This window comes from Haliotis rubra, unplaced genomic scaffold, assembly GCF_003918875.1.
Source record: "Haliotis rubra isolate DU_JTF1 unplaced genomic scaffold, ASM391887v1 Scf247, whole genome shotgun sequence".
Lineage (NCBI taxonomy): Eukaryota > Metazoa > Mollusca > Gastropoda > Lepetellida > Haliotidae > Haliotis > Haliotis rubra.
In genome coordinates this window covers 792,240-816,714 of record NW_025766525.1, presented here as the reverse complement: position 1 = coordinate 816,714, position 24,475 = coordinate 792,240, and the positions used below count along the sequence as shown (strand labels likewise).

General features: G+C 43.6%; 2 protein-coding genes across 3 annotated transcripts in view; one reads left to right on the top strand and one right to left on the bottom strand.

The window, feature by feature from the left end:
- The window catches only part of LOC124279147 (activating signal cointegrator 1 complex subunit 3-like), a 294,552-nt gene that overhangs the window by 99,768 nt on the left and 170,309 nt on the right, over window positions 1-24,475 (top strand). Inside the window, 3 exon segments of the mRNA XM_046714949.1 lie at window positions 2,885-3,005; window positions 3,790-3,922; window positions 5,081-5,206. Of these exon segments, the coding sequence (XP_046570905.1) occupies window positions 2,885-3,005; window positions 3,790-3,922; window positions 5,081-5,206 (380 nt within the window).
- LOC124279146 lies at window positions 8,457-13,790 on the bottom strand. 2 transcript variants are annotated; one of them, XM_046714947.1, is made up of 5 exons: window positions 13,660-13,790; window positions 10,873-11,218; window positions 10,365-10,586; window positions 9,807-9,882; window positions 8,457-9,410 (listed from the first exon to the last, which is right to left on the bottom strand). In XM_046714947.1, the coding sequence occupies exons 2-5, from the start codon at window positions 11,180-11,182 to the stop codon at window positions 9,290-9,292; spliced, it is 729 nt and encodes a 242-aa protein (XP_046570903.1). In that variant the 5' UTR covers window positions 11,183-11,218; window positions 13,660-13,790; the 3' UTR covers window positions 8,457-9,289. The 2 variants fall into 2 exon arrangements, with proteins under 2 accessions (XP_046570903.1, XP_046570904.1); XM_046714948.1 differs by having other exon boundaries at window positions 9,807-9,879.

Genomic DNA, 24,475 nt, shown 5'->3' with positions numbered 1-24,475 from the left:
CAGTGTATGACAGAGGTGTCAGTGTAGCCCAAGTTTAAGTGTAGTGATGGTTTATGACAGAGGTGTCAGTGTAGCCCAAGTTTAAGTGTAGTGATGTTTTATGACAGGGGTGTCAGTGTAGCCCAAGTTTAAGTGTGGTGGCAGTTTATGACAGGGGTGTCAGTGTAGCCCTAGTTTAAGTGTAGTGACAGTCTATGACAGAGGTGTCAGTGTAGCCCTAGTTTAAGTGTGGTGATGGTTTATGACAGGGGTGTCAGTGTAGCCCAAGATTAAGGTTGGTGGCAGTTTATGACAGGGGTGTCAGTGTAGCCCAAGTTTAGGTGTAGTGATGGTTTATGACAGGGGTGTCAGTGTAGCCCAAGTTTAGGTGTAGTGACAGTGTATGACAGAGGTGTCAGTGTAGCCCAAGTTTAGGTGTAGTGATGGTTTATGACAGAGGTGTCAGTGTAGCCCAAGTTTAAGGTTGGTGGCAGTTTATGACAGGGGTGTCAGTGTAGCCCTAGTTTAAGTGTGGTGATGGTTTATGACAGGGGTGTCAGTGTAGCCCAAGTTTAAGTGTAGTGACAGTCTATGACAGAGGTGTCAGTGTAGCCCAAGTTTAGGTGTAGTGACAGTGTATGACAGAGGTGTCAGTGTAGCCCAAGTTTAGGTGTAGTGATGGTTTATGACAGAGGTGTCAGTGTAGCCCAAGTTTAGGTGTAGTGATGGTTTATGACAGGGGTGTCAGTGTAGCCCAAGTTTAGGTGTAGTGATGGTTTATGACAGGGGTGTCAGTGTAGCCCAAGTTTAAGTGTGGTGGCAGTTTATGACAGGGGTGTCAGTGTAGCCCTAGTTTAAGTGTAGTGACAGTCTATGACAGAGGTGTCAGTGTAGCCCTAGTTTAAGTGTGGTGATGGTTTATGACAGGGGTGTCAGTGTAGCCCAAGTTTAAGGTTGGTGGCAGTTTATGACAGGGGTGTCAGTGTAGCCCTAGTTTAAGTGTGGTTATGGTTTATGACAGGGGTGTCAGTGTAGCCCAAGTTTAAGTGTGGTGATGGTTTATGACAGGGGTGTCAGTGTACCCCAAGTTTAAGTGTGGTGGCAGTTTATGACAGGGGTGTCAGTGTAGCCCTAGTTTAAGTGTAGTGACAGTGTATGACAGGGGTGTCAGTGTAGCCCTAGTTTAAGTGTGGTGACAGTGTATGACAGGGGTGTCAGTGTAGCCCTAGTTTAAGTGTGGTGACAGTGTATGACAGGGTGTCAGTGTAGCCCAAGTTTAATTGTAGTGACAGTCTATGACAGGGGTGTCAGTGTAGCCCAAGTTTAGGTGTAGTGATGGTTTATGACAGTGGTGTCAGTGTAGCCCAAGTTTAGGTGTAGTGACAGTCTATGACAGAGGTGTCAGTGTAGCCCAAGTTTAAGTGTAGTGACAGTGTATGACAGGGGTGTCAGTGTAGCCCAAGTTTAAGTGTAGTGACAGTGTATGACAGAGGTGTCAGTGTAGCCCAAGTTTAGGTGTAGTGATGGTTTATGACAGAGGTGTCAGTGTAGCCCAAGTTTAGGTGTAGTGACAGTGTATGACAGTGGTGTCAGTGTAGCCCAAGTTTAGATGTAGTGACAGTGTATGACAGAGGTGTCAGTGTAGCCCAAGTTTAGGTGTAGTGATGGTTTATGACAGAGGTGTCAGTGTAGCCCAAGTTTAAGTGTAGTGATGGTTTATGACAGAGGTGTCAGTGTAGCCCAAGTTTAGGTGTAGTGATGGTTTATGACAGGGGTGTCAGTGTAGCCCAAGTTTAGGTGTAGTGATGGTTTATGACAGAGGTGTCAGTGTAGCCCAAGTTTAGGTGTAGTGATGGTTTATGACAGAGGTGTCAGTGTAGCCCAAATTTAAGTGTGGTGGCAGTTTATGACAGGGGTGTCAGTGTAGCCCAAGTTTAAGTGTAGTGACAGTCTATGACAGAGGTGTCAGTGTAGCCCAAGTTTAAGTGTAGTGATGGTTTATGACAGGGGTGTCAGTGTAGCCCAAGTTTAGGTGTAGTGATTGTTTCATGACAAAGGTGTCAGTGTAGCCCAAGTTTAAGTGTGGTGACAGTTTATGACAGGGGTGTCAGTGTAGCCCTAGTTTAAGTGTAGTGACAGTCTATGACAGAGGTGTCAGTGTAGCCCAAGTTTAAGTGTAGTGATGGTTTATGACAGGGGTGTCAGTGTAGCCCAAGTTTAGGTGTAGTGATGGTTTATGACAGAGGTGTCAGTGTAGCCCAAGTTTAAGTGTAGTGATGGTTTATGACAGAGGTGTCAGTGTAGCCCAAATTTAAGTGTAGTGATGGTTTATGACAGGGGTGTCAGTGTAGCCCAAGTTTAGGTGTAGTGATGGTTTATGACAGGGGTGTCAGTGTAGCCCAAGTTTAGGTGTAGTGATGGTTTATGACAGAGGTGTCAGTGTAGCCCAAGTTTAGGTGTAGTGATGGTTTATGACAGGGGTGTCAGTGTAGCCCTAGTTTAAGTGTGGTGATGGTTTATGACAGTGGTGTCAGTGTAGCCCAAGTTTAGGTGTAGTGATGGTTTATGACAGGGGTGTCGTGTAGCCCAAGTTTAGGTGTAGTGATGGCTTATGACAGGGGTGTCAGTGTAGCCCAAGTTTAGGTGTAGTGATGGTTTATGACAGTGGTGTCAGTGTAGCCCAAGTTTAGGTGTAGTGATGGTTTATGACAGAGGTGTCAGTGCAGCCCAAGTTTGGGTGTAGTTATGGTTTATGACAGAGGTGTCAGTGTAGCCCTAGTTTAAGTGTAGTGACAGTGTATGACAGGGGTGCCTGTAGACATTTCATCTCACAGAGTGACATTGGGTAGTGCCACGCAGTTATATTTTCTGTTTATGTCTGACATTCTGCCCTCTTCTGTTACAGGTCCTCATAGCAACCAGTACCTTAGCTTGGGGAGTCAACTTCCCTGCGCATCTGGTGGTTGTCAAGGGAACCGAGTACTTTGATGGGAAGACCTGCAGATATGTTGATTTCCCCATCACAGGTGAGATGCCTTCTGTGTATCATTTCCTTTGTCCGAGGTATTTTCCAATCCGATGACTTGTACGTCAATATGTTCAGGGATTTTATGGAGCTTCTTTCAATTGCTTTAATGACTTTCTTGATGATTTTTTAGTTACAATGAATATCTGAGGTAAATGTAAGAATAATGCTTGTGTTATACTGTAGTTTGCTTTGAAATGAGATTGACATTGATCAGTTTCAGAATGTATGGTTTGGGGGGTATTGTTTTATGAAATGTGGTATCTGTGTAATCTTGGATGGTCTCATGCATAAGATGATTAAAGAAAATGTTCTTAGATAGAAACACTGACGTCGAGTAAGGAACTGATGCAGTTAACTCATTATCTGATGCAGACCAACAATAGAACACAATGCATTACTGTTCAAAGCATTTTCTCAGTTATTCAATTCATAACTGACGTTAAATTTCCACCAAATGTGATATCTGACCAGCAGACTGTAGATATATCACAGTCAGTGCATATTGACACCCATGAGAAGTATGTCATGAAAAAGTTTCAAATACCTGGAACTAGCAAAGAAAGAGATCCGACTGAAATGGTCAAAGGGAGACAACTCTTGCCTGGCACTCTATGATTGCTTAGTAGGGAGATATACTGTGTGGGAAAAAGCAGCAGGTTTTCAGTGAGGATGATTCAGTGACCAGGTATGCAGCTTGGAAGCATGCTGTATAAACCCTCACTCAAACTGTGTAGCGATGACATCATTGGACTGTGACTAGCTGCGCTGTCCGCATGTTTCAGACGTCCTTCAGATGATGGGGCGAGCCGGCCGGCCGCAGTTTGATGACCAGGGCAAGGCGGTCATCTTGGTTCATGACATCAAGAAACATTTCTACAAGAAGTTCCTCTATGAACCATTCCCTGTTGAATCCAAGTAAGACATTCTCTGGTGTTAATATTGTGGTAGTCTTTATTGATTTGTGATCAAAAGTTTGGAAAGTTTAAAAAGTTGTAAGTTTAATGAACTTTCCTCACTTTGATGAGAGCTTTTCATGCTAAGATAGTGATTGTTTCAATAAGATGTGAGATGAATGTTTTGAGTTTCTAGTATGGAAGTATTGACTGTCATTGACCCCACCCTCTGGTGTGATTCCAATGTCTTATCTTTTGTACATACCATTACTGGTATGAGTACAGCCTAGGTAGGGAATTCATTACTGGTAGTGAGTCACTGGATGTCTACAATGTGTTAGGTTCAGGTTGTGTTCTCTACTGGGAAACCAACCAACTTCTGACACTTCACAACCACAACCAAACCAACTGACTGTTAGGTTCACAAACAACCAACTGACTGTTTGGTTCAGGCTGGATGTCTACTGTTTGGTTCACAAACAACCAACTGACTGTTTGGTTCACAAACAACCAACTGACTGTTTGGTTCAATGACTGTTAGGATTAGGTTCATATAACCAACTGACTGATCACAAACAACCAACTGACTGTTAGGTTCACAAACAACCAACTGACTGTTTGGTTCACAAACAACCAACTGACTGTTAGGTTCACAAACAACCAACTGACTGTTAGGTTCACAAACAACCAACTGACTGTTAGGTTCACAAACAACCAACTGACTGTTAGGTTCACAAACAACCAACTGACTGTTAGGTTCACAAACAACCAACTGACTGTTAGGTTCACAAACAACCAACTGACTGTTTGGTTTTGGCAACAAACACTCTTGTCAATGATTAATTATTTTTATGGTTTTCCTTTGGAATTTCTTACTTCGACTATTTCAACAATTATGTAATTATTGTAGTAAGCATGTAAGATGTTAGTACTGTGCGTTGCCGTTAGTCTGTAATCTCAAACCCATGTGATTAACCAAACATCAATTCATCTGAGACATAGAAATTATTGGAAATCAATTCAATATAATGGCATTCCCAAAGACATATGTCCCTACATTCCGGGTTAGAGGGAAACTGTCAACATTTGAATCTACTATCAACTTTCTCAAGCATAGTCCCCTTTAACAAAGAAAACTTCGTTTCATTTTCTTTTAAAAACTTTCTTTATATTTTCTTAGTTTACTGGAAGTACTACCTGACCATCTTAATGCCGAGGTTGTTGCCGGGACGATTGCATCGAAACAGGATGCCATGGACTATATCACGTGGACGTACTTCTTCAGGAGGCTGGTGATGAACCCAAGGTAAGTCAGTTCCTCATGATACGGCTGTCCAGTGTTATATTTAACAATTGAATACACCAGCATTATTACCAGTTGCATGGTCTATGGTTGACTTGTGTTGAGTCTGTTGCGGGGGGGGTTCACAGACATTTACTTCCAGGACTTCCTTTACAGCAGATGTTGATGACTACTTACAGCAGCAGGTTCCGAGGGCTCTATGCTCTGCTCTACTGAGTTGTAGACATGTGTTCCATGTGACATTGTCCCAGTGTAATTATCCCCATCATTAATTGACTAATGTACACCCTACAAGACTACAGCAGGCAAGGCAGTTGTGTGTGTGAAAGACGTGTTGGGAATGTCAGTTAGTCGGGTGCCATGCTTCGTGGGTGACTCTCTCACACTTGTTCCCAGTGTGCCACACTTGTCTATACAGCTGTCTGACAGTGATTATTATTGTTATTGTTCATAATGGTGCAAGAATTCTATCTTGAGGACTGAGAATGTCAGATGAGACATTATGTCTGGAAGTACCTCTCAGTGATGATCTTTACTGGTGTCATCATACCCGATTGTACATTTTGTAGATATTGGCACTGCAAACTATTGAAAACTGTTCTGTTCTTGTTGTTTTTGTCCCGATGTACTGTATTGGCTCCATCGCCATGGCGATACTGGATATCTAAGATCTGTTCATAGTGATACTGTATAAAAACCTTTAGGCCTTGTCTACATTGTATTGAGACTGATGGGTGGCTCCAAGTGTATGTTAGTATACAGGTTTGGGTTCTGTGTCATGGAAAAACAGCTCATGTTATTCACAGGATGCTCTGCTGTAACCCAGTTAGACTTGGCTCCTAGGATGCTCTGCTGTAACCCAGTTAGACTGGGCTCCTAGGATGCTGCTGTGTAACCCAGTTAGACTGGGCCTCCTGCTGGATGGGCTCTCTGCTGTAACCCAGTTAGACTGGGATCCTAGGATGCTGTGATGTAACCCAGTTAGACTGGGCTCCTCGGATGCTGTGCTGTAACCCAGTTAGACTGGGCTCCTAGGATGCTCTGCTGTAACCCAGTTAGACTGGGCTCCTAGGATGCTCTGCTGTAACCCAGTTAGACTGGGCTCCCAGGATGCTCTGCTGTAACCCAGTTAGACTGGGCTCCTAGGATGCTCTGCTGTAACCCATTTCGACTGGGCTCCCAGGATGCTCTGCTGTAACCCAGTTAGACTGGGCTCCTAGGATGCTGTGCTGTAACCCAGTTAGACTGGGCTCCTAGGATGCTCTGCTGTAACCCAGTTAGACTGGGCTCCCAGGATGCTCTGCTGTAACCCAGTTAGACTGGGCTCCCAAGATGCTCTGCTGTAACAAAGTTAGACTGGGCTCCCAGGATGCTCTGCTGTAACCCAGTTAGACTGGGCTCCTAGGATGCTCTGCTGGTCGTTACAGTGACGTACTAGATCAGGTGGTCAATCTGGTGGTCAGACTGGCCATCATGTGAGATGTAGATTGATGCTATAATCAGTCACTGGACTGCTTGGCCCATGCTTGATTATAAACAGGCCAACATTCAGCTCTAGTTCAGCACCAAATACAGCTTTCACATACACAGGTGAACCTACTTTGAGGGTTATAGCACATAGTTCCTGTAAGCACAATCAACAAGAACATTTCATTTCAACATTTTATTATGCCCTAGTACAAAGATATGAATATTCATAGTCCATTCAGTCAAAGCAAAACAAAAACTCATGATAATTAGTAAACAAAAACAACTGAGACAGTAAACAGCTTGTGAATGTACCATGGGCCCACAGCCCACATCCGCATGTCTTCGCACAGACATATTCTTCACTTAACCTTGCAACTTTATTCTCAGTGAATTCACAGAAATTTCAGCGTTTTTTCATTAGAAAATATAGTTCTGATCAAATTTAATGGGATTCGTTACGTGTTTTGGGTTATTTTAAATATTAAAAGAACAGCTTCATTTGGAATTGTACTGAAACATTTGTTTGGAAAAAAGTACCAACAATTTGGATGCACGATGTGGAGGGTTGTGGGCGCCCCCTGGTGTGTACCTGATGTAACAGATGAGATGTGAACTAGTAAAAAATATGGAGAATGTCTTGGAATGAGAAACTAGTACACTCATTGGCATAGTATGAGAACTAGTACACCCATTGGTTTCACGTGAATATTAGTACACTCACTGGTATAGTATGAGAACTAGTACACCCATTGGTTTCACGTGAATATTAGTACACTCACTGGTATAGTATGACAACTAGTAAACTCACTGGTTGAATAATGTAACTCGTACACTTATTGGTTGAATATTGTAACTCGTACACTTATTGGTTGAATACGGTAGCTAGTACACACACTGGTATACTTGGAAAACTTGTCCACTCAACTTGGTTGAATATCAGAACCAGTAAACTCATTGGTTGAATATGGTAACTTGTGCACTCTCATTGGTTGAATATGGTAACTTGTGCACTCTCATTGGTTGAATATGGTAACTTGTGCACTCTCATTGGTTGAATATGGTAACTTGTGCACTCTCATTGGTTGAATATGGTAACTTGTGCACTCTCATTGGTTGAATATGGTAACTGGGTTGAACTAGCATACACATTTGTTCAATATCCAACAAGTTCACACATTGGTTGACAGTGAAAGAAGGGAATTATCTAGAGCTGTTCACAGGCTTATATTCATGCCATGTTGTTTTTGCTGTAATTAATGGAATCCTAAAGAAAAAGAATGAAAAAACTAGCTTATATCATTATATTGAATGCAGTATTGAATTACCTTAAAATAAAATTAAAAGTAACCTTTAAAAAAGTCCCATTGTTTAGTTAGGAATTGTAGATAACTCCCTGCCTGGTTTGCCGCCACCGTTAATGTCTTGGAGGCAGGATACTGGAGATATGGGATGTAAGTGCTGACATCCTCACCGGGATATGCTTGTTACAGCTGAATACACCAGGAAGAAATTTCAGTTATAAGGTCATTTTCCGTATTTGTCTCTAAATGTCTTTTTCTTAATGTTTCATTTAGGATTTTGAATGCTTTTAGTTTTGAAATAGAATATTTGAAGGTACTCATGTGTAAATTTAAACATTAAATATTGACTGCATGTGTAAGTATGTTCACTTTCATGATGTTTTATTGAATAAGGAAAAAGGTTTGTCAGCTGTGAAACAGTATATATACTGAAGGGAAAGCAGGCTAGATAGCGGAGGGTAGGGATGGAAGCTGACACTGTGTGTGACACAATCCAAGTTTATTAGTGCATGGAGAAATGAGTGTGAGAGAAGTTAATATCTACATTGTAAGCTAGAATAATTTATGTTTTAATTATTTACACTCTCATAAGACGTTGTATTGCCCTTGTTTGAGCAAATCCTTCACTTCAATGTTATATGGCCGACATGCCAGTGTTCATAAATACAATGGATATGTACAACACATGGTATAGAAAAATAGGGAATGATCCTTATATCACAGACAGTATGGCATCATTTCATCAGGGGACATAACTCCGCTTGTCCTGATGAGCTGTTATTCTGACTAGACCATGATGTTTCTCATGGCAGGATGTTGATGATGGCAATGATGATGATGATGATGATGATGATGTATAGCACTAAGATTGCACATGTTGCCCGTTAACCTTATAGGGAGTACAACAGTGTTGTACGTCAGTGTCTGTTTCACATGAGTTGCACATTGTCAGTCTGTGGCACAATATTGTCACTATGTGTAGAAATGTTTAACATATTTCCTTCTGTGTCCATCATGCTCACATTAACCCCTCAGGTTTGAGTTCACTGAAAGGGTTAATCGTTCCCCTCGTGTTCACAGGCACTTGTGGTGACGTGTGACATTCATAACTTGCATATGACATGTTGATGATGGAGATTTCTCCGCAGCTGTTGATGAAGACAGTGTCAGATTGTGTGTTTCCAGTCACACTGACACACTGTATGGTGTGGACGGCATAGCGACAGCGTATCTATGACAGCTTGATCTAACGCACTTTGGCCTACCACAATACAGAGCAAGTTGAGTCTATGTGGCAGTATACATAGCAGCAGCATCAGCAGTGGTAGTAGTCAACCTCCACCTTGCATGCGTTGAAGTCACCGCTGCTGCGGAACGCTGGGTTTCGGTGATCCAGGAACTGATCTTTGTCCTGGTAGTAGCGTCGCTCTTTGAACCTGGAGGAGAAAAAGTCCAAATATTATAATAACGCCTAATACAGCTTACATAACACCCTAATCAGAGACCATCAAATATCAGATATACCCAGATCTTCTAAACAGCCGAGTCAGTGCTTGTCAGTTAATCCTTCGTGCAGTGTACAGTGTCTGTTTCATGGGTTCCAGTAAAGCCAACAGGAGAGAAATGGTTCGTAAACATTCTGTATGGATGTTTCAGGACTTAGTTCTTTATACACCATTATCAGGGCTCACATACATAAACACGACTTTCCCCATGGTGTAGACAAATGTATTGAAACCAAGACGTGGGAAAACAATGCATTTATCTTTTAGTATCATTAATCATGATGAAACTTTAATAATCAAACATGTAAGCGTGACATTATCACTCACCATTTAATGACGAGGAGCGTGAGGAGGATGATGAGGATGACGCTCAGGGTCCCGATCACACCACCAGCAATGGCTGCTGCAACAGACAAGAATTGTCATTACTCAGGTCAGCGTGTATTGTGTGAGGCACATTTAGCATGTACATCACAATTAAGGTGACAGCTGATAACTGATATATCATACATGAAGGCATAATAATCAATCTATATATCACATTCCAGGTTACTTGTAATGTATATATTACATTCCAGGTTACTTGTAATCTATATATCGTATGTCTGGTCACAGTTAGTGTGTGTTAGTGTGTGTGTGTGTTAGTGTGTGTGTGTGTGTGTGTGTGTGTGTGTGTGTGTGTGTGTGTGTGTGTGTGTGTGTGTGTGTGTGTGTGTGTGTGTGTGTGTGTGTGTGTGTGTGTGTGTGTGTGTATATATATATATATATCATACATGAGGTCCCTGTTGAAACTGATAATTAAGAGTTAGTTGACAAAAGACACAGCTGTGACTGACGAGGATGGAGCTGGAGGTTGACGAGGATGCAGCTGGAGGTTGCACTCACCGAATGGAAGGGAGGGTTTGGTGTTGCTCTGCGTGACGAAGTCGCGGTACACTGGTATGGGTGTGGTGGTCGTGGCTGCTTGTTGTGTCATGGGAGGAGGGTTGTTGGACCGGTCCGTCAGGATGGGGAGCAGTCCGGACGTTGTGGAGCTACCATGTTGTGTTGTAGATTTCTTTCCCCCTCCGATAACTTTGGTGGTGGTAGTAGGCAGCGGTGGAAAGGCTGGCAAAAGGAATGTTACATCAATGGTTGTGTCTTTGTGAGATGCTGACAAATTGATGGATGAACATGATGTGTTTTCTTTACATTTAAACTCTCAAGACTCACCCTCATGTCAGTGGTGTAATCATTATTTCACCATGTTGAATAATGTGTAATATACCAGTTCACGAGGTAGATCTTCAATGGGATGGTGTTGTAGTCTAGTGGTTAAGGCTTTTGCTTGTGAGTTCTCAGGTTTGATTCCCACCAAAGTACAACCCCCCTGACTGATTGAGTTCCAACTTACCTTCATAATACAACCAGAATCCCTTGCTCTTGCTGTCAGACCCAGCTTGCAGCTCAATGTCCAAGAAGTAGCTATACGACTTGTACGTGTCGTTGGCACGACGACCACACAAGGTGATGCTGTGGAACTTGTCATTGAAGTACATCCAGTCGGCACAGTCTGTCTTGCCCTTGGGCTCCAGATCCATGTCGATGATGTGGAGCCGGATCTGCTGGTTTGGAGCCACCTTAATGGAGGTCTTACAGTTCTGGGCCTTGTGGTAGTTGTTGGGGTACCTCGGGGTGGAGATGTACCCGTGCTGGGCCGTCATTTGGGGATGGCTGCAGATGTCTTTTTGTCACAGTGGCTGAAACCAAAATGTCGATTGTTATCTTGATGTTGATGTGTATCTTGTAGTTTGAGTTTGCTGGACATGGCTCCTTACATCATGTACTGTTACATTCAGACTACAGGAATCCTTGTCATGTTGATGGTCCCAGCTTACTCTTCTCCTTATTTGAAGATTATTAGGTGAACAGTTTATTTTAGCGGCAGATGATTATCAATTTAATGATTTATTGTACATCCATTTTTATTACTTTTGTTATTTAATGATTTAATGTAGTTTTCTGGGTATTTCTCTCACTGAGGTCAGATCACACATGTGAGGCCCACTACCACATGGTCAAGCTACTTATTCCAGGATAATTATTAGTATTCTTCATGTACATACCCTACTTGTCATGTTATACAGTTAAGGAACAGAAACATACAGCACAAAATACTGAATACTGTTGTATGTTGATGTTTAAAAACTAATCACTTCTGTTGAGTGACATCTACAGCTTTAATGTAAAATAATCAGAAATTGATATTCACAGAATATGAATATGAAATTAGAAATCAAATTTCACAAATACCTGTACGAGCAATGGTAAGATCTTATCATCCACTTATGCTGTGAAATAACCTTTATTCGTATGCATAATGCATCATATCGAAGCATGTTTTGGGAAGTGATTTTAAACCAGATTTAGAACAGCATTCTTCAGGATTCCTAAAAACTGTATTGAAGTTGGTTGAGATAACTGATGTCTGAGATAGTGCCTGTGTGTGATAATGCCTGTCTGTGTGTATTTTCACACCCTGAGAGTGTGTGGAATGGGTAATAATGTATTCAACAACACAACATGTACACATCTCTCTCACAAGTCTTCAGACAGGTGTTACAACTGCCCTTGTATGCCATTGCTACACACTTTATAAATAAGGAATGGGGCTGGTTATAAAGATTACAATCAGATTTGTACAACATGGGTTCTTGTAATTTCCACCTGCCTCGCCCTGCGCCCGCCGTTCCCCCATCCCCCATCCCCCCGACACATCCCTCTACCCAGCTGTCACAGTGCAGGTATGTTGCAAGGTGAAGGTCTGCCGGCAGCTGGCGAGTGAGTCGTGAGCTGGGATGGGAGCCTATTGTTTGGCTGTTGGCTGCTTGGGGCACAGCACGATGGTATTGTAAAACACACAAACATCTGTCAGTTCTCAAACATTTGGAAACTCTGCTATGTCATTTAGGTTGTTCCGTGAGGATCTCGATTAAATCAGATTCTTGGCAAAGAGGATTTTTCTCTGTTGGCTATCATTTATGCAAGTTTATGTTTATATAAATTGGTGAATAATTGAGTTGTTTTTTTCACTTTTCTCATTACAAGTTATATTCAGGTTATCATATAATATTATGTTTTAATCTGCTGATTTATATTTAAAATGTCAAAAATAGAAATGGAATATGTGAAAAGTAAAATGAAATGTAACAAATAAAAGGCATAAATTCATCATCTTTGACCAAACCAATCTCAATAATCTAAGTATAATCAAGACAAATTCATCACTTATTTGAATCATCATGCCAGCCTCCCTGCTTTGCCTGGAGATATATATCAACTGTTTCAGCATTCAGCATCAAGGACAGGAGGTAGTGATGAGAAATAAATATGTAGCGAATAATCTGTGTAGATTGTCAGAGACCCAAAACACCTGTGATGTAACACGGAATTAGATGCACAACGTCAGCTGGGAGCCACAAGCTAGGTCTGGGCTGGGAGCTGGCGCCAAATCCACTAATCTCAGAAAACATGGAGATAACCCTGCAGGTATCCACGGAGGAGAGGTAGTGTTTACCTCTGGCTCCAGGCCATGCTGGAGGGGAGGGGGGGAACCTGCATCGAGGGGGTATGGGGGAGGCCTGCACCCGATTGTTGGCTGTCTACACTGTAGTGGAGTACAGGAATAACCTACATAGCGCTGCCAGTCAATTTGTCACAACATTTACGTTCTGCACTAGTGCCAAATATACCCTCGTATTGACCTGTTATGCTGCCAATGTTGATAACTTGCGTCAGAACTGGGGCATTGCACTCTGGAGGGAGGGTACTTGTGTTTATTTCCTAACTTGATACAGAAGCTCATGTTGAAGCGAGAACTTTCTACACTTTGACAGCAAAGGTTTTTAGATCAGGTTATTTATGGGTTTGATGATTTTGAAAATGCAGTTCATATTTTTTTGACTTGGCAATTTTAAGGGGGAAAAATTTGCTTTCATGCCATCAAAATGTTGCATACATTATTACTTAGTGTGCAAAAGAAAACTTAAACTATCCTGAAATTTAATCTGTATAAGTTTGAGCATCAAGCCTGTACTTGTCTGAGATCTGGAATCCTGACAGCTAGGGTGTAAATGCTTCACACACAAACACAGAAAGTTCATGGTCTTAAGAATGTCGGAAGGAATGGGTAATAACCTACCTGGAACACACTCATATTCCACCTGGAAGTAGTTGCTATAGCGACCACACGACTGGATGAGGCTTCCGTAGGTCCCTGTAGGGAGGTTGATGCTGCAGGACTCCCGCCCCACACACGGGTAGTTTTCATACTCAGGGAGGGTGCAGTCCCCCTCTCTGTACTCGCACGAGTCCGTGGGGGAAAATCCATAGAATGCTTTAAGTATCCGCACCATGGCACCGGCGCCACACACAATGTCAATGGACTTTTGAGTACTGTTGAAACAAGCTGCTAGCCTATCACCTGAAATAATAAAACACTCCAGATAAGAAAATTATTGAACACTTGCGATAAGACAAGGTTGCCACAACACAGATTGACACGATTCATTGAACATACTATTGATTTTTAATATACTGATAATCTGTATTCGTATTTGTACAGCAGTGTTCAACACTGGGATCCAGGGCGTTTACTTCTGGTGTGTTGGGAATCAGGGGCCTCCTACCTGGGTTCCCTTCAAACTCGTCAACAATTAACAAAAGCATTTTTCTCCTATTCTGACATAGGATTGATAAATTAAGGCAGATGTTCATAAACAAGACATTATTGTCTGTTCATTCTAGAAACCTGAGTACGTTGTAAGGTGAATCTGGTACATATTGGGTGTAGGAATATTGACAGTTATCATTGTCTGTACAAGCACAATACCAGCATAACAAGCACAATACCAGCATAACAAGCACAATCAATGGTGTAAAGTTTACAATGATAATGAAGTTGGTGCCACATGGTGAAGGTGCACAGTTGTGGTGGTGCTGCTGCTGCCAGGGATGTTGTGGGACTTACCGTGTACTAGGGAGAGCCAGGAGATGAATGTGATGGCTGTCAGGACACACACGTTACTGTGGAGCATCTTCACTTGCTGCTGTTTACCCATGGTACACTTACATCGGTTGGTCCTGCAACAAGATGGGAGCAAATTAAACATTTGCCAGCTTCAAACACCAGTAGGAAACATGCTGCAAACACATGTATGTCAAACCAGTATTGATTGAAGCATTGAACGGTGCACTGTGCCATCAGACTGTGGAGTTAATGCAATGAATTGTGTGATGGTTTGTCAACAGTGAGCCGTGTCAGGTAGAACTCAATACAACACACAGGCCCCAATAAAATAAGATACAATGTGGAATGTCTGCTAACCACAAACACGACAAGCCCCTGCACTGTCAGATCGTAATCATTTGCCAAAAATCACAAGCTTCCTGTGGAAGAGCTGGGAGAAAGATGTGCCTGGCAGTAATTACCAACAGCCATCACTAACAGGGTTGGCTATGTCCTAGCTGGTTGGAAAACAGATGTAGCTGGTCCGAAACAAGATATGGGCAGTCCAAGCCCGGAGGTAGTTGGTTGTTGTACCAAGTTGTGTCCCGATGAGAATTGAACATATGTACACAATACCACAATCATAGGTGAAGACAACAGAAGGCGGTGAGCCAAGTTGCATGTTACAGAGCCAAGCAGTGAGTCTGTACTGTGTTATCTGTGTAGCTCACATCCACACAGTGTGTAAACACTGTAGTACTACACAGCTATCATCGGAGCCAAACACTCACCCTCTCTCTCTCTCTAAAGTCTATCGTGGACTGAATAACGTCTGCTGCCAGCTCCAGCTTTTATACCAGCAGGCTCGTGCCAGCAGATTGTGGCTAATTAGAGCAGCAGGGATGTTTACACAGGCTATCTGAGCCACCACTCGCTGGCCTGCCTGCGCATGTGCCGCTTCACTGGCCAATTCATCACCCAGCTTTCACTGTCCAGTAAGGAGCCCGAGGTTTCCTTTGATCTGCCAAGGTGTAACATTAAATCTGCATCCCGTTACAACTCATGGGCTTATGTGCTCATCCAATAGGAGACTCTGTTCCACCTGTCCTTTGCCCTAAATTACTCTTTGATGTTTGGCGTGTGCCGGTAACATGAAGGTGATAAAGGTCCTCAGCCCCCTGGTTGTTTGATAAGTGTGGGGTCTCCAGTCCCTGGCTCCCTACAGGAACAACAGAGGGGCCTAGTGTACAGCCCCAGGCAACACCTGGTCGTGTGCCGCCTCACAGCACTATTATCAGCTATAATGGGCTTTGTTGTTTTGGCCCCTTTATTGCACTCGTCTTTTGTTAGTTGAGGGGGTAAAGGAGGCGGGATTCACAAACAGTTCATTGTTTCGGCACACTCCCAACACGTGCCACAGGTACAGGCTGGAGATGTGGAGAGTGAGCTGACGCATGCTTGCTGTTATGTGACATGCTTCACTATCCTCTCTTAAAACATCATTCTTGTACAGCATGGGTTGGTGTCATTTAACTCACTGCATCACACTGATTGGGAGAAATACTTTCAAAGGCGGTTGAGTATGACTGCTGCTAGATAGAACTCACAATCCAGAGGAGAAGGAAGGTCTATCAAAGCTCATTCATTGTTCAAATCAGTAGGTGACATACTTAATAAACATCAATGAGTTCAATATTGATAATCACAATAATGATAATTACTTGCATCAGAGACCATTGTAGTACAGACAAATGTGTTTCGTCAGAGTTACACATGTTACACATCGTATTTGGGACGTGTTACAGTTTAATTACAGACACATGTGTGTTACTACACAGTTACATGTCTTACTACACAGTTTTATCACAGACACGTCTTACTACAGTCTTATTGCAGAAATGTTTGTTGATACACAGATTTATCACAGACACGTCTTACTACAGTCTTATTACAGAAATGTTTGTTGATACAGATTTATTACAGACATGTCTTACTACAGTTTTATAACACATGTGTTTACTGTGAAGTTTACACATGTGTTATGTGCAGTTTACTACATACATTATGTGTGTTACTTAAGTTTACTACAGACACATGTGTGTTACTGTGAAGTTTACTACAGAAACATGTGTTTACTGTGTAGTACAGACACATGTGTGTTACTGTGTAGTTTACTACAGACACATGTGTTACTGTGTAGTTTACTACAGACACATGTGTGTTACTGTGTAGTTTACTACAGACACATGTGTGTTACTGTGTAGTTTACTACAGACACATGTGTGTTACTGTGAAGTTTACTACAGAAACATGTGTGTTACTGTGTAGTTTACTACAGACACATGTGTGTTACTGTGTAGTTTACTACAGACACATGTGTGTGTTACTGTAGTGAAACATGTGTGTTACTGTGTAGTTTACTACAGACACATGTGTGTTACTGTGTAGTTTACTACAGAAACATGTGTGTTACTGTGTAGTTTACTACAGACACATGTGTGTTACTGTGTAGTTTACTACAGACACATGTGTGTTACTGTGTAGTTTACTACAGACACATGTGTTACTGTGTATTTTACTACAGACACATGTGTGTTACTGTGTAGTTTACTACAGACACATGTGTGTTACTGTGTGTTACTACACAGACACATGTGTGTTACTGTGTGTCACAGTTTAATACAGACACATGTGTGTTACTGTGTAGTTTACAGACACATGACTGTGTAGTTTACTACAGACACATGTGTGTTACTGTGTAGTTTACTACAGAAACGTGTGTTACTGTGAAGTTTACTACAGATACATGTGTGTTACTGTGTAGTTTACTACAGACACATGTGTGTTACTGTGTAGTTTACTACAGACACATGTGTGTTACTGTGTAGTTTACTACAGACACACTGTGTAGTTTTACTACAGTGTGTGTTACTGTGTAGTTTACTACAGAAACATGTGTTACTGTGTAGTTTACTACAGACACATGTGTGTTACTGTGTAGTTTACTACAGAAACATGTGTGTTACTGTGTAGTTTACTACAGACACATGTGTGTTACTGTGAAGTTTACTACAGATACATGTGTGTTACTGTGTAGTTTACTACAGACACATATGTGTTACTGTGAAGTTTACTACAGACACATGTGTTACTGTGTAGTTTACTACAGACACATGTGTTACTGTGAAGTTTACTACAGATACATGTATGTTACTGTGTAGTTTACTACAGATACATATGTGTTACTGTGTAGTTTACTACAGATACATATGTGTTACTGTGTAGTTTACTACAGACACATGTGTTACTGTGTAGTTTACTACAGACACATGTGTTACTGTGAAGTTTACTACAGATACATGTGTGTTGCTCACACGTCCTTATAGACAGACTGTATAGATGTGACATGTGTTACTGTAACATTACAGCTATGTGTGTTACTACATAGTTCTATTTCACACACGTTACTTTCTTCACAGTATGACACCCATCCTTCAGATTCTATCATTGTAAAACCTAGCAGCCTAATATGGACCATAGTTTACTCACAGACTCAATGCCGTCCCCAATAGTAAATCTCCCGATGTGTCCCTCTTGAGAGCCGTCAGCAAATGATTCCCATCTCCCAGCTACCAGCAGATCCCTGCCTGTACGTAGTGTGACACTGTGTCGATTAACCGCTAGAAATGCTATATTGAATTATTGATAGCTAAAGACTGCTGTGCGACTTATCTCGGTATGTTGAATCTACTCTTGCTCCTAGTGAGTGCACAGCGTGGGATATCAGTGACTATCTCCCGTGGAATATAAGACAATCCACCCTTCAGTCCCCTGGCCTCTGTTCCCTATTGCTATGAGTGTTATCACCAACTAATCATGTCTTACACCTGATCATCCGTACCACATGGCAGGACCTTCAATTGACTTGATCTCCGAAGTGGCCTGTCGTGAACACAGTTCCCATATCCCCCACCTGGCTACATTCAGATCCTCCCCAACCTCTGTAATGTCCCTGGTATGGCCAAGCTGATCACATGGGTAGGCTTGTGTTTCGGGGCATGTCCACACTAACTTGTACAGTTGTACATTCACCACTGTTATCTTCCATGTGGATATCAGATATCAGGTTTTGGTTCGTTTGTGTAAACTAAGCAGGTAAAGATCTTAAAATAAAATGTCAGTCGTTGTTGGTGGACAGGCATAGTTCTGGGGAAAGGTAGCTGCAGTTTGGAAATGTTTTAAGTTTTTTGTAGTAGATAATTTTGACAGCTTTTCACAAGATTTCATTCATAAACAGAAGTTTGATATATCCTGATATAACCATACATTATTAGCTGTTGTAATCTACACTTTAACACATATACATTATACTTAGGATACTTTTTAGATGATTAACCATATTTGTTTTTTCGCAATTGAGAGTAAACTGAAGCAGCTGAAAAGCATAGAAAACATTAAAATGCTGGTATGTAATGGAATACTACTGGATGTATGATACAGCCCGGCCTGACACCAGCGCCTGAGCTTACTACAACCACTTGTGCCAGTACTGTGAGAGTTCTGTACCCACATCACATACAGCCCGGCCTGACACCAGTGTCTGAGCTTACTACAACCACTTGTGCCAGTACTGTGAGAGTTCTGTACCCACATCACATACAGCCCGGCCTGACACCAGGTCCTGAGCTTACTACAACCACTTGTGCCAGTACTGTGAGAGTTCTGTACCCACATCACATACAGCCCGGCCTGACACCAGTGTCTGAGCTTACTACAACCACTTGTACCAGTACTGTGAGAGTTCTGTACCCACATCACATACAGCCCGGCCTGACACCAGCGCCTGAGCTTACTACAACCACTTGTGCCAGTACTGTGAGAGTTCTGTACCCACATCACATACAGCCCGGCCTGACACCAGCCTGAGCTTACTAAAACCACTTGTGCCAGTACTGTGAGAGTTCTGTACCCACATCACATACAGCCCGCCTGACACCAGTGACAGCTTAGCGCTTGAGCTTACTACAACCACTTGTACCAGTACTGTGAGAGTCCTGTACCCACATCACATACAGCCCGGCCTGACACCAGCCTGAGCTTACTACAACCACTTGTACCAGTACTGTGAGAGTTCTGTACCCACATCACATACAGCCCGCCTGACACCAGCCAGCTGAGCTTACTACAACCACTTGTACCAGTACTGTGAGAGTTCTGTACCCACATCACATACAGCCCGGCCTGACACCAGTGTCTGGAGCTTACTACAACCACTTGTACCAGTACTGTGAGAGTTCTGTACCCACATCACATACAGCCCGCCTGACACCAGGTGTCTGAGCTTACTACAACCACTTGTACCAGTACTGTGAGAGTTCTGTACCCACATCACATACAGCCCGGCCTGACAGCAGTGTCTGAGCTTACTACAACCACTTGTACCAGTACTGTGAGAGTTCTGTACCCACATCACATACAGCCCGGCCTGACAGCAGCGCCTGAGCTTACTACAACCACTTGTGCCAGTACTGTGAGAGTTCTGTACCCACATCACATACAGCCCGGCCTGACACCAGTGTCTGAGCTTACTACAACCACTTGTGCCAGTACTGTGAGAGTTCTGTACCCACATCACATACAGCCCGCCTGACACCAGCCACTTGTACCTGAGGCTTACTACAACCACTTGTACCAGTACTGTGAGAGTTCTGTACCCACATCACATACAGCCCGCCTGACACCAGCGCTGAGCTTACTGAGCTTACTACAACCACTTGTACCAGTACTGTGAAAGTTCTGTACCCACATCACATACAGCCCGGCCTGACACCAGCGCCTGAGCTTACTACAACCACTTGTGCCAGTACTGTGAGAGTTCTGTACCCACATCACATACAGCCCGGCCTGACACCAGCGCCTGAGCTTACTACAACCACTTGTGCCAGTACTGTGAGAGTTCTGTACCCACATCACATACAGGCCGGCACATGTGGCCGACATTACCTGTCCTAATGTCATACACCTGGGCTTAATGGCCTTCTGAAGGCTATGTGGAATCGTTGATGAGATATCAAGTAAAACCTTTATCAGTGTTACAGTTGTGTAGTTACGATATGTGCTGGGATTCGGATGGAAGCCGTCAGATAACTGTTGTCTTTGGTTTTATGAAAATTTCAGTTGTTTTGTTTGCATGAAAAAGTACTTGAAAGGTCCTTTGTCAGGAATGTCATTTTTTTGTTTATTTGTATTTGTAAGTTTGATGTCTTAATTTTTCGTAAATTGTCTGAAACGGCTGTGTGCCTATCTCAGAAGTGTAATGCACTGGACATTAATCCCTGTAAGGATATACATGTACCATGAATGTATCAGCAATTGTGTGCCTCTGAGCTACTACCAACCAGACAAGTAATACGCGTTGTGATGGGACTTTACCAGTCACACCTTTAACGAGCAGGTGCTTGAAACAATGCCATCAAAGATATTTCCACAGACATATGCTTGTTAAACACCTGCTGAGCTGATTAACACTTCTGCTTCCAACCCGAAGCTGCTTAAAGTTGTTTTGTGTGCAAACCATGCCTTCATTGTCAGCCCATTAAGAGTTAATACCTATGTTTTTACACCTGCTGTTACCTGTGGGATCCCAGTGGCTCCATCTAGACTGTCTGGCCGCGTGCCCTCACCTGATGTTTGATAGTTGTGTTTGTTTCATCTACTAAATGTATCGGTTAATTTTCAATTGGATTAGATATATCTGACTACAACGATCTTAATTGACAATGGCAACATATTTAAATCAACGGCCACATATTTAAATTAACTGATTCATGAAATTTTGACGTTTGTCAAGTTTATATTTTTATATGTCATAATGACCATTATTCCAGTACATGAAATCAATTGGTGTGTGGGGGGGGGTATTTTTTTTTCACAGATAAAATAACTCATTAGTTTTTATCAGTTTAAAGATGTTCACTGTGTTTGACTATTGTCTGAATGAAGATGTTCCTTGAGTAAACCCCCTGTAGCCATGGCGCTGCCGGCACATCAGTGTGTTCAGCTATCCTGCTGTAACATAAGAGGTCTTATTGCCTTTATTCGCTGTCACAATGACCAGCTGGAGATATTTACAGACCTTTCATTAAATTTACACTTGTTTACAGTGTCGCTGTCACAACCCAGCAATTGATTTCTGCTTGTGATCAAGCTATCCAGCCAACATTCAAATACTTGTATTGTGGTTAAGGAAATGAGTGAAATATTCATCTGTATTGCTGTGTGTCTTGACTGAATAGATAAGTACTTTCACAAGAAGCATGAAACAGCAAATGTGGATGGTGGGGAAACTGCCTCAGCCTATTGTTGACAAGACACGTTAATTACGAGATTGCCATTTGTCTATCTTTAGAATATAGCTCCTTTGAACAAGGTAAATGTACCAAATAGTTACATCTCCACACATCATGATTACATGGTGAATAGTTGTCTCCACACAGCGATGGTTTGTGTGGATCAGTCATTTCTTTATTGTGAGGGTCTCAGCTTCTTACTCCCTGTATTCCGGGGTCTCAGCTCTCCACTCCCTTTTTACTCCCTGTATTCAGGGGTCCCAGCTCATCACTCCCTGTATTCCGGGGTCTCAGCTTTTTACTCCCTGTATTCAGGGGTCTCAGCTTTTTACTCCCTGTATTCAGGGGTCCCAGCTCATCACTCCCTGTATTCAGGGGTCCCAGCTCCCTGTATTCTCTCACTCCCCCTGTATTCGGGTCCCAGCTTTTCACTCCCTGTATTCCAGGGTCTCAGCTTTTACTCCCTGTATTCTGGGGTCTCAGCTTTTCCGGGGTCTCCCCTGTATTCCGGGGTCTCAGCTTTTTACTCCCTGTATTCAGGGGTCTCAGCTTTTTACTCCCTGTATTCCGGGGTCTCAGCTTTTTACTCCCTGTATTCCAGGGGTCTCAGCTTTTTACTCCCTGTATTCCGGGGTCTCAGCTTTTTACTCCCTGTATTCCTGGGGTCTCAGCTTTTCACTCCCTGTATTCTCAGCTTTTTACTCCTGGGGGTCCCAGCTCCTCTTGTATTCCAGGGTCTCCCTGTACTCCCTCAGGGGTCCCAGCTTTTCACTCCCTGTATTCAGGGGTCCCAGCTCAGTATTCTTTTCTACTCCCTGTATTCAGGGGTCTCAGCTTTTTACTCCCTGTATTCCGGGGTCTCAGCTTTTTACTCCCTGTATTCTGGGGTCTCAGCTTTTTACTCCCTGTATTCTGGGGTCCCAGCTTTTTACTCCCTGTATTCAGGGGTCCCAGCTCATCACTCCCTGTATTCAGGGTCTCCAGCTTTCACTCCTGTATTCCAGGGTCTCAGCTTTTTACTCCCTGTATTCCAGGGTCTCAGCTTTTTACTCCCTGTATTCTGGGGTCCCAGCTCCTCACTCCCTGTATTCCGGGGTCTCAGCTCATCACTCCCTGTATTCAGGGGTCCCAGCTCATCACTCCCTGTATTCTGGGGTCCCTGCTCCTCACTCCCTGTATTCAGGGGTCTCAGCTCATCACTCCCTGTATTCAGGGGTCCCTGCTCCTCACTCCCTGTATTCTGGGGTCCCAGCTCATCACTCCCTGTATTCAAGGGTCCCAGCTCATCACTCCCTGTATTCAGGGGTCCCAGCTCATCACTCCCTGTATTCTGGGGTCCCTGCTCCTCACTCCCTGTATTCAGGGGTCCCTGCTCCTCACTCCCTGTATTCTGGGGTCCCAGCTCATCACTCCCTGTATTCAGGGGTCCCAGCTCATCACTCCCTGTATTCAGGGGTCCCAGCTCATCACTCCCTGTATTCAGGGGTCCCAGCTCATCACTCCCTGTATTCAGGGGTCCCAGCTCATCACTCCCTGTATTCAGGGGTCCCAGCTCATCACTCCCTGTATTCTGGGGTCCCAGCTCATCACTCCCTGTATTCAGGGGTCCCAGCTCATCACTCCCTGTATTCAGGGGTCCCAGCTCATCACTCCCTGTATTCAGGGGTCCCAGCTCATCACTCCCTGTATTCAGGGGTCCCAGCTCATCACTCCCTGTATTCAGGGGTCCCAGCTCATCACTCCCTGTATTCAGGGGTCCCAGCTCATCACTCCCTGTATTCAGGGGTCCCAGCTCATCACTCCCTGTATTCCAGGGTCTCAGCTTTTTACTCCCTGTATTCTGGGGTCTCAGCTTTTTACTCCCTGTATTCCGGGGTCCCAGCTTTTTACTCCCTGTATTCAGGGGTCTCAGCTCCTCACTCCCTGTATTCAGGGGTCCCAGCTCCTCACTCCCTGTATTCCAGGGTCTCAGCTTTTTACTCCCTGTATTCCAGGGTCTCAGCTTTTTACTCCCTGTATTCTGGGGTCCCAGCTCCCTCACTCCCTGTATTCCAGGGGTCCCAGCTCCTCACTCCCTGTATTCAGGGGTCCCAGCTCCTCACTCCCTGTATTCAGGGGTCCCAGCTCCTCTCTCCTGTATTCTGGGGTCCCAGCCTCACTCCCTCCCTATTCTGGGGTCCCAGCTCCTCACTCCCTGTATTCTGTATTCTGGGGTCCCAGCTCATCCTCCCTGTATTCTGGGGTCCCAGCTCATCACTCCCTGTATTCAGGGGTCCCAGCTCCTCACTCCCTGTATTCTGGGGTCCCAGCTCATCACTCCCTGTATTCCGGGGTCTCAGCTTTTTACTCCCTGTATTCTGGGGTCCCTGCTCCTCACTCCCTGTATTCTGGGGTCCCAGCTCATCACTCCCTGTATTCAGGGGTCCCAGCTCATCACTCCCTGTATTCTGGGGTCCCAGCTCATCACTCCCTGTATTCCCCAGCTGTATTCAGGGGTCCCAGCTCATCACTCCCTGTATTCTGGGGTCCCAGCTCCTCACTCCCTCACCCAGCTCATCACTCCCTGTATTCTGGGGTCCCAGCTCATCACTCCCTGTATTCAGGGGTCCCAGCTCATCACTCCCTGTATTCTGGGGTCCCAGCTCCTCACCCCCTGTATT